The sequence below is a fragment of the Cervus canadensis genome, chromosome 22 (genome assembly GCF_019320065.1).
Source record: "Cervus canadensis isolate Bull #8, Minnesota chromosome 22, ASM1932006v1, whole genome shotgun sequence".
Taxonomy (NCBI): domain Eukaryota; kingdom Metazoa; phylum Chordata; class Mammalia; order Artiodactyla; family Cervidae; genus Cervus; species Cervus canadensis.
The window spans coordinates 4,433,672-4,444,235 of NC_057407.1; the positions used below are offsets into that span (position 1 = coordinate 4,433,672).

Consider the following 10,564-nt stretch of genomic DNA (forward strand, 5'->3'; position numbering starts at 1 on the left):
CTTTGTCTGTTTCTTCATTTGCTATTATTTTCTCCCAATCTGAGGGCTGTCTTTTCACCTTACTTATAGTTTCCTTTGTTGTGCAAAAGCTTTTAAGTTTCACTAGGTCCCATTTGTTTATTTTTGCTTTTATTTCCAATATTCTGGGAGGTGGGTCATAGAGGATCCTGCTGTGATTTATGTCAGAGAGTGTTTTGCCTATGTTGTCCTCTAGGAGTTTTATAGTTTCTGGTCTTACATTTAGATCTTTAATCCATTCTGAGTTTATTTTTGTGTATGGTGTTAGAAAGTGTTCTAGTTTCATTCTTTTACAAGTGGTTGACCAGTTTTCCCAGCACCACTTGTTAAAGAGGTTGTCTTTTTTCCATTGTATGTCTTTGCCTCCTTTGTCAAAGATAAGGTGTCCATAGGTTCGTGGATTTATCTCTGGGCTTTCTATTCTGTTCCATTGATCTGTATTTCTGTCTTTGTGCCAGTATCTCCTATTGCCATTTTCTTAATTGTTTGGATTTTTTGTTGTTGTTGGTGTTCTTTCTTCCCTCGTCTATCTCTTGTGGTTTGATGACTAGTGCTGTGGGGTTTTGTTCTTTTTATTATTTTTTTTTAACTATACTGGGTCTTCATTGCTGTGTGAGGGCTTTCTCCAGTTGCGGTGAGTGGGGCTACTCTCTAGCTGAAGAGTGTGGACTTCTCACTAGAGCGGCTCATCTCATTGTGGAGCACAGGCTTTAGAAGGTGCATGGGGTCAGTAGTTGTCATGCATGGGGGTGCCTCACAGCATGTGGGATTTTCCCGTACCAGGAATCAAACCCAGGTGTCCTGCATTGGCAGGTGGATTCTTGACCACTGAGCCAGCAGGGAAGCCCCCTATTGTTGTGTTTGGCTGACTTTTTCTTTTGTATTGGCTGATTCTCTATTGTAGTTTTTTGTTTTGTATTAATAGTTCCCATGAGATTTTGATATAGCAATCTGCACATGTACAAAGTTCTATCTTTCCACTTTAAGATGTGAGATATATATAAAGGGGCGTCCCTGGTGGCTCAGTGGTAAAGAATCTGCCTGCAGTGCAGAAGTCCCAGGAGATGCTGGTTTGATCCCTGGGTCGGGAAGATCCCCTGGAGAAGGAAATTGCAACCCACTCCTGTATTCTTGCCTGGAAAATTCCATGGACAGAGGAGCCTGGTGGGCTACAGTCCTTGGAGTTGCAAAGAATCAGACATAGTTGAGCAGCTGAGCACATTTGCCTTCATATATGTATATTAATATTAGCTACTTGATTCCTTTTCTGAGTCTTCAGTTTTTATAAACTGGTCAGAAATCAACATTTCTAATCACCGTGTTTAAATTAGGTTTCATATTTAAACCACTTATCTGTGCTTTATGGTGACTGACAGCTTCTAACACTCTCTCCCTCCTCACCTGGATCCTAGTCTTTTTTGCAGCAATTTAAAAATAGCAGCTTATTGGGATATCTCAGTAAATCACACAGCACGCAGTTCACCCACTTAAAGTGTACAGTGGCTTTTAGCACATTCACAGTTGTGGCCCGTCTCTACTGTGAATGTTAGAATATTTTCATCTCCTCTAAATAAAAACCTGTACCCAGTGGCAGTCACTCACCGTCTCCACCCACCTCCCCAGCCCCTGGCAACCACGAATCTACTTTTTGGCTCTGATTTGCCCATTCCTGACATTTCATATCAGCTAAATTATACAATATGTGACTTTTTTGTGACTAACTTCTTTCACTCTGCATCATCTTTTCAAGGAGGTTCTTCATTCCTCCTGTTCGCTGTGTGATGTTCTGGCCGTACTACATCTTGTTTATCCATTCACTAGTTTATGAACTTTGGGGTTGCTTCTGCTCTTGAATTATTATAAATAATGTAAGGGGCTTCCCTGGCGGCTCAGTCCATAAAAAATCCACCTGCAAAGCAGGAGACAAAGCAGGAGACGCAGGTTCGATCCCTGTGTCAGGAAGATACCCTGGAATGACAACCCTTTCCAGTATCCTTGCCTGGAAAATCCCATGAACAGAGGAGCCTGGTGAGCTACAGTCCATGGGGCCATAAGAGTTGGACTCAGCTTAGTGACTAAATAATGCTTCTATGAACATTTGTGTATATGTTTTTGTGTGGACATATATTTTCTTTTCTCTTGGATATATACCCAAGAGTGAAATTCTTTTTACTTGTTATGATGAAAGCTTTCAAAAGGACACAAAAGCAGGCTGATGGTATGGTGACAGACCCGCCCCCACAACTCCATGCAACCATCAGTCAGCTTCAGCAGCTAACAGTTCATGGTTACCCTGTTCCACCACTGTGTTATTTCAGAGTAAATGCCACACTTATCGTTTCATCTGTAAACTGTTCAGTATTTATCTCTAAAAGATGAGAATCTCTTAAAATAATTGCACTGCCATTAGCACACCGGCCGGAAGCAATATCATCCTTAATGTCATCAAATATCCCAGTGTCCACGTGTCTAGTTGCCTTTTCTGCCCCCAATTGGATTGTTCAGATCATATTCTGAAGCAAGGCCCCTACGTTGCCTCTGGTTGAAGGGTCTCGTAGGATCTTCGCTTTCTGGGGCCTTTCCCACGTTTATTTTTCCTCCTTGCTTATTTGTAGGAGGCTCTGTATCACGTGTCCTGGAGAGTTCCTCATATCTGGGTTTTACTGATTTCATGTGGCCCTTGCATTTCCTGTAAAATGTTAGATCTAGACAACTGACCTGGTGTAGTGTTTGTTCCTTTAGTTATTTATTTTGGCTGCACTGGGTCTTGGTTACAGCGCGTGAACTTCTCATTGCTGTGGCTTCTTGACACGAAGCACGGGCCCTGGGACACGGGCTTCCGTAGTTGTGGAACCCAGCGCTGAGGTGCCCCAGGGCATGTGGCATCTTACTTCCCAGACCAGAGGCCGAACCCATGTCCCCTGCATTGGCAGGTGGCCTCTTAACCCCTGGACCACCGGGAAGAGCATCCCAGTGTTGTTTATTAAAAGGACCTTTAATGCCTTTTAATAAGCCTTCGTGGAGGCTGTTGTGTGCCCAGCCCCACGGCGGGCCCCGGGAGACCGTGGCTGGCCAAGCAGTGCACCCCCACCCTCTGCTCCCAGATCGGGGTGGATGGGGCTGGGGGAGCGCATACGTGAGTCCCTGGGCTGCTTGCCCACCGGCCGCGGGGACCGGCCAGCACCCAGCGGCACTCCCCTGGGCGGGTTTGTCGGCGGGGGGCCTGGGGACGGCCTGGGCCCTGGCTGAGGTCCTGCCGCCCCGTCCCCACAGGCCTGGCCCGGGGCGCCGTCCGGGCGCCGCGCCGCCACCCTCCAGTGCTTCGCATGGTGCTGGAGGCGCTGCAGGCCGGGGAGCGGCGCAGGGGCACCTCGGTGGCGGCCATCAAGGTCTACATCCTGCAGAAGTACCCGACGGTGGACGCCCTCCGGCTCAGCCACCTGCTGAAGCAGGCCCTGGCCACGGGCCTGCACCGCGGCCTGCTCGTCCGGCCCGTCAACTCCAAGGCCAAGGGGGCCACCGGCAGCTTCAAAGTGAGTGGCCCGGGGGATGCGGGTGGTGGGAGGTGGCAGGGGGCCCCGGGGCGTGGCGAACTTGGCCCCGGGCTGGAACTCCAGCTCCAGCTTTCTTTCTGAGCTCTGGGTGTTGTTCCCTCTCTCCTCCTGTCTCTTCTTCTTCTTCCTCTGTCTTCACCCAGACTCCCCCTTCCCCACCCCGGGGAGGCTGAGCCCAGACCCGGCCCCCGTCACCCTGCCGCATCCACCTCGTTCCTTGTTGGGTGGGACCCGCGACCAGAGACCGTCTCAGCTGTTTCACTTCCGGGTCCTTGGCGCCCGTGACCCCTTCCTGGAATTCCTTCATCAGGGGCGGCCCAGACCCAGCCTTGGCCCCTGCGAGGTCACAGCCTTGGGGTTAGCTCCCCACGCGCCCTGGCTCCTGACCCAAGGTCTCCAAACCCGGGCTGACACCCCCCTGAGCCAGCACATCCTCCTCTCTGAGGGGCGAGTCACCCCGAGCTAAGAGCAAATTTGGCACAAAAGGCAAACCCCAGCATCGTGACTGCCAGCTGCCACCAGGGACATCTCGGATCCCAGATCCCAGGGACCCGGATCCCAAGGGACCTGGGCCGGGGATACGTCTTGTCACTGCTGTGCCCCTCTGACGGTCGCCGTGGAACTTGGTGGAACATTCTCTAACTGCCCGTTCCAGTCCCTGTGGGGACAGGCTAACTGAACCCAGGGAGACCTCCTCCTGGAACTCCGCGTGTGTGGGTCTGAACTTTGGCAGCTGCCATGGCAAGGCCAGGGGCACGGGGTGGGGTGAAGGGGGAGCAGGAGAGGGGATGCTGAGGGTGTGTGTGATGGGGAGGCAGTCAGGAAACTGGACCAGAGGGTGGGAGGCAGGGAAGGGGGTCTCGGGTACCACAGAGTCAAGATGTGTGTGCGCTGGGAGCGGGGGTTGTTTTCTGGTCATGGTGGGAAACAGGGACCCATGAGGATTCAGGGATGTTGGGGAGCAGTGGCATCAGAGCTGGGCTGAGAAGGGCAGAGCCAGGCGTCCCTGCGTCCCCCTGCTGCTCACACTCTCCCTGATGACCCCATTGTAAAGATGGGAAGACTGAGGCCCGAGGGGGAGGAGAAGACTTGGATCAGACTTGGACAGGTCAAGTTGCACAGCTGGGGTTGGGGCCCATCTGCCCCATGTTCTTGGAGGCAGTTAGTCCCCAAAGACAAAAGGACAAGGCCCATCTGCCCTCTGTCCATGTTCAGCTGCAGAGCAGGAAGCGGCCAGGAGACCTAGGGATGCAGTGGCATGAGGCGGGGAGGGGGTGTCAGGGCCGCAGTCCACAGGGAGGTGTTGCGGGAGGGTCAAAGATGCTTCATGGGTTAGCATCAGAGGACAGCGTCAGGGCTCAAAGTGCGTGCTAGGCTCCGAGGAGCCAGGCTCCGAGGCTTCCGGCGGGCAGGGGTAGGAGGTATGTGCCTGCCACGTACTCAGGGAGGGGGGAGAATGCTGGGTGAGTTTTGCAAACTCAAGTCCCTTAGCTCCTCCATGGCAGCACCTCCCTCGTGGTGCAGGGCGGGGTAGCATGCACTACTGGCTTCTGGCTTTTAGGAGGCGGTTGTTCATCCTCTCCCCAAACCCTTGGCTGCCGCCTTCACCCCCTCCCTGGGAATGGGGTCTACTCTGAGCCTCCCGTAGGGTGTCGGGGTGTGAGATGCCCAGACCTTTGCTCTCAGTTCCACCCCGTTCTCTCCTCTGCCAGTTAGTCCCCAAAGACAAAAGGAAAATCCCACCCAGGAAGACGGCCCCCAGGATGCCAGGTCAAACTGAGGGGAAGGACCCCAAGAAGCTGAGTGAGTCAAAGAAGGACCCTGCCAACCCAGGCGAGGTGAAAAAAGGATCCAGGAAGCCTGGAGAGGGGAGGGCAGCTCCCTCCAAACCAGGCGCAGCCAAGAAGGCCCCCAAGAAAGGCACGCAGACCAAGGACCCAGAGGCAAGGCTGGGTGAGGCCAAGAAGTCCTCCCAACGGCCGGACAAGGCCGCTCAGGCCCCTCCCAGTGCCAGTGGGCCCGGCAGGAAGTCGAAGGTCAAAGAAAGAGGGAGCCGCCAAGGTATGGGTGTGAATGGGGTGGGCTTGGGATGGAGTTTCTGGCAGCCGCTGGCCATGAGTTGGGATGGAAGGGTCGGTTCTGGGGAGGAGGGTGTGTCTACTCAATGTGCCCTAAGCACTTGGCTTGACCCGGAGAGACAGAGAACTCAGGTAGCTGGTGGGGGTGGGAAGAGGGGTCAGCTCTGAGAGGGGTCCGGGGAGGCTTCCTGGAGGAGGTGGCGCAGACAGGAGAACAGCTTGTGCAAAGGCCTGGAAGTCATGAAGAACGTGGCTGTGCTGAGCTGTGCATAGTCACTCAGTCGTGTCCAACTCTGTGACCCCACGAACTGTAGCCCGCCAGGCTCCTCTGTTCATGGCGATTCTCCAGGCCAGAATGCAGGAGTGGGTTGCTATGCCCTCCTCCGGGGGATCTTCCCAACCCAGGGATCGAACCTGGGTCTCCCACATTGCAGGTGGATTTTCTACCATATGAGCCACCAGGGAAGCCCAAAAGGTGGAAGAAGTCTAAATAGTCCTGTCTGTGTGCATCGGGAGCGGGAGAAGGGGAGGCTGTGAGGGGCGGCGGGAGGCTGGACTTTATCTGGAAGATGAGGAGGAGCCATGGAAAGACCCTGAACAGGGGACAGTTAGGGCCCAAGGTGCTTTTTCTCTTACGAATCTAAAAAAAAAAACTATAAAAATTGGAATATGATTGTTTTACAATGTTTCTCTGCTCTACACCAATGTGAATCAACTATATGTACACATATATCCCCACCCTGGTGACCCCCCTCTGACCCCTCTAGTCATCACAGAGCACCAAGTCGAGCTCCCTGGGCTATATAGCAGCGTCCTGCTCGCGATGTGTTTTACACACGGTAGTGTGTGTATTTCCACGCTACTCTCTCAGTTCATCCCACCCTCCCCTTCCCCGACTGCGTCCACAGGTCTGCTCTCTACGTCTGCATCTCTGTTCCTGCCCTGCAAAAAGGTTCAATACCCGTTTTCTAAATTCCATGTATATGCATTCATATATATTTGTTTTTCTCATTTTGACTGACTTCACCCTGTATGACAGCCTCTAGGTTCATCCACCTCAATAGAACTCAAATGCATTCCTTTTCATGGCTGAGTGATATTCCTTGGTAGAGCTAGACCTCAACCCCTCATCCATTCATCTGTCGATGGACATCTAGGTTGCTTCCATGTCCCGATAGTTGTAAATAGTGCCGCGATGAACATGGAGGGTACATGTGTCTTTTTGAACTATGCCCAACTAGTGGGCTTGCTGGGTCACAGGGTCGTTTTATTCCTATTTTCGTCAGGAAATTCTATACTGTTCTCCATGATGGCTTTATCAAGCTATAGAAAGCCTCCCTGAACAGGGGACAGGTAGGACCTGAGGTATTTTTAAAAATGTGTCCTGGCCACCGCGTGGAAGATGGGTTGAAGACAAAGGGCTGATATGCCTGTGGGGGGCCTTTGGCGTGGATGGATGGGATGCTGTGAATGGAATGAGGGATGGTTGTCCTCCTTCCACTTAATCCTCCCACTGTCCCCTGGGCCAGAGGCTGCGACCTTCAATTGGCAGACTCAGGCACCAGGCTCAGAGAGGCTGAGCAACTTGTCCTAGGTCACACAGCCTGCAAGTGTCAGCGTGAGGAATGGGCCCTGGGCAGGCTGCGGGCTGTGGGGCCCCTCAACTCTTCTGCCGAGCAGCAGCTCCTCCGGAAAAAAGTCTGTCTCACATGGCATCCCTTCTTCCAGCAGATACCAAGGCCCACAGGAAGACACAGCCTGGAAGTCAGAGTTCAAAATCCACCAAGGTAGGTGTCGGGGTGACTTTCCTTGTCTTAATCTCCAGTGGCCAGAGCTTGGGTGTCCCCACCTAAGCCCAGGGAGGGTCAGTCGAGGAAGAGGGTAACTTATTTCACTTTCCTCTGCTCCCAGCCCTCCAGTGCCCGGAGGATCACCGTCCCCACCTTATAGATAGGAGGCTGAGGCTTAGAGAAGGGAGGGCATTTGTCAAAAGCAACCCAGAGCTGGGGTTTCAACCCTGAGTTCGTGGGCTCTGAGCGGTGTGCCCAGCCCTGCCACCTTCTCGTGGTTTGCTTTCTTACAGGGTGAGAATGGTGCTTCCCTGGCCAAAAAGAAAATGGGGGGCAAGGTCCCTAAAGAGACTGCTGGGGAGGGGCCCAAAGCCAAGGCCCCTGTTCCTCCCAAGGGCGCTGGGTCCAAGAGAGAGCCTGTACCACTGGCCAGGAAGGCTGAGGCCTCTAAGGGCCCGAGAAAGCCTGGCATCCCCACCAAGTCTTCAGCGTCCAAAACGGCCAGCAAGAAGGCAGAAGCCGAGGGCTAGAGGCAAGGTGGAGAGATGCAGATTCTACTTTTTTACTCCCCTAGAAACTATCACTCTATTTATTTCACTATAACCTATTTATCAATAAAGCTTTTTTTCCCCACTCATGGGTACGAGAGGAGGCTGAGGTCTAAAGGTTTGGCCATCCAGGGCATGGACCCAGATGGACAGGATGGAAGTTCCTGTCCTGGGAGATGCAAACTGCTACAGGGATGCAAAGGTATGCAGGGGCCTGCGGAGGCACAGGAGAGGTGCTCAGTCCAACCTGAGATCTGGGACTGCTTTCTGGAGGAGGCAGCTTTTGGTCTTAAAAGGATGAGCGGGAATTACCAGACAGATGAGGGGGGAAGGACTTGCAGGCAGTGGGATGGGACTGGAACGGGGGCGAATTGTGGCTTTGGGAGGAGCACAGGTTGGGGGCACGTAGCATGAGCCCCTGGGCCGTGGGGGATGGGGCAGCAAGGCGTGGAAGAGTAGCCTCGGGAAGGCAGGCGTCATCCTGGGGGCAGTGGGCGCCAGGGAGGGTTCCGGGCAGGCAAGAGGCTGACGTGTGTGTTGAGAAGGAGCTCTGCGGTTACAGAGAGGAAGGATTAGAGGAGCTGAGAGGAAGTATGGATCATCGGACTAGTCACTGAGCAGGACTGTGGGTCCAGCGGGAATCTGCATCAGGAAGTGGAAGTGCAGAGGCCCTGGGTTGGGAATGAGCTCTGGAACTACAAGGCAGCTCATAATGGGTAAAGCCCACACAGAGACAGTAGCCGGAGGTGCAGAGGTGAGGTCTGGCGTTTTTTTTAAACATATGCGACACTGCACGAGGAAAGGCTGAGCCTGCCTCCGTGCCCCTTGATTCTGGGCTTTGTGATCACTTGAATCGAGTACTGAGATGACACTGGGACACTTTCTGGGCCCAGGGCTCAAGAGGCTGGCAGCTTCTGCTTCCTGTGTGCGGGTTGTTTTTCCATTTTTTAATACTTGTGCTTAGAATTCAGCCACCACGCAGTGGGGAAGCCCAGACAGCCATTGGATGAGAATCGGGACACCCCAGTTCTCAGCCCCGGCTGAGCTCCTTGATCAGCCAGCACCAGTTTGCCCCCCTTGGGCATGTGCCAGCTAGGAACCGGATCTTCTGCCCCTGTTGAGCAGCCCCACTGACACCAAGGGACGGGCCTTCCCTTGCGAGCCCTGCCCCGATCACAGACACAGGAGCACCGTGAACGTGCTGAGGTGGTTTGTTATGCAGCAGTAGACACCATAACGAGAGCTGCAGGGTGGACAAGGGTTAGATCCTGAAGGGCCTCATGAGCCAGGGTAAGAATTTGGGTTTTAATTGTGATAAATGCCCATTTGAGGCCATTGAGCAGCAGGGTGCCCGCAGCGGGACACGGGCAGACACAGGAGGCCAGGGCAGTGTGCGTGAGTCGCTCAGCCATGTCCCACTCTGCAACCCCATGGACTGTGGCCTGCCAGGCTCCTCTGTCCATGGGACTCTCCTGGCAAGAATACTGGAGTGGGTAGCCATTTCCCTTCTCCAGGGGATCTTGCCGACCTAGGGATCGAACCTGGGTCTCCTGCATTGCTGGCAGTCTTTTACCGTCTAAGCTACGAGGGAAGCCAGGGTGGTGGCCCCTGCTGTGGTCCAGTGAGGGGGTCCGGCCACGGAGGGAGGGGTTGAAAGTGGTGGATGCTGGGTAGATGTTTACGCTTGGTGGATGGGATTTGTTGAGACTGTGTAGAAAGGGGTCAATGAGGCATCCACAATGTGGGGTCCACACGAGTACCTGCCCAGCGACCACCTGGTGGGATGAGACCTTAGCTTGCTCAGAAGGCTGCTGAGATGGTCCAGATGAGGGGTGACCGCTGAGCCAAGGAGGGGGGCAGAGACTGAGGAGTGGATTTGAGGGGCAGCAGAGGTCAGCTGGGGCAGATGGACACAAAGGGAAACTGAGGCAGCCCAGCGTCGTCTTCCCTCCCCGCCCTCCTCTCAGCCCCGCCCTTGCCGCGCCGATCCCAGATCCCACGTGAGGCTTTGTCGGGCTGTGCTGTCGGCTTCGCCGCTTCCCTGGGGCCTCTGTCATGGGGCTGCCGGCAGAGCCCCCAGGGGCATCGTGAGCAGCTGGCAGGGAGCGGGGCTGGCGCTTCCCGCGAGGGGGGGTCCGGTTGTGGGAGGCACCCCGGGCAGGCGCTTGGGGGGCGGGCATCACTGGGCACTTCTACGACCTGGGGGCCGGCCAGGAGTCACGACCTGGCCAAGGCCGGACAGCATGGAGCACCCACGAGACTCGGGAAAGCCTGCTCCCCGGCTTGAGGACAGACAGTCTGCCGAAGTCCCCACCTCCTGTGACCTGCAGACAGAGCCCACGGACACCTGGAGCTGCAAGGCAAGCCTTCGGGGGCCCAGGCAAGGACTGGGGGTGGTGAGCAGGTGATCCCAGAAACGAGAGATTTCCTCCACTTGCAAATGCGTCTTTAAACTTCAAGGAGGAATTGCATGTTAATCAGGCATTAAAACAGGCTGTGGAATATTTAATGGCACAGAAAGATGGTGCTGATGAAAGGCCGCGTGGGGAAAAGGCAGCTTGCAGGATGGAGCATGT

At 54.4% G+C, this 10,564-nt stretch overlaps 1 protein-coding gene across 2 annotated transcripts in view; it reads left to right on the forward strand.

Annotated features, from left to right (window-relative positions):
* Positions 1 to 8,074, forward strand: part of LOC122424842 (histone H1.8) — a 29,575-nt gene extending 21,501 nt beyond the window's left edge. The window contains exons 2-5 of one of the 2 annotated variants that reach the window (XM_043443073.1): positions 3,292 to 3,551; positions 5,285 to 5,633; positions 7,379 to 7,437; positions 7,734 to 8,074. In XM_043443073.1, coding sequence (XP_043299008.1) covers positions 3,292 to 3,551; positions 5,285 to 5,633; positions 7,379 to 7,437; positions 7,734 to 7,970 — 905 coding nt within the window. In that variant the 3' untranslated portion in view covers positions 7,971 to 8,074. The remainder of the gene's footprint in view (positions 1 to 3,291; positions 3,552 to 5,284; positions 5,634 to 7,378; positions 7,438 to 7,733) is intronic. The other variant, XM_043443074.1, reaches the window with a different exon arrangement.
* The last annotated feature ends 2,490 nt before the right edge of the window (positions 8,075 to 10,564 follow it).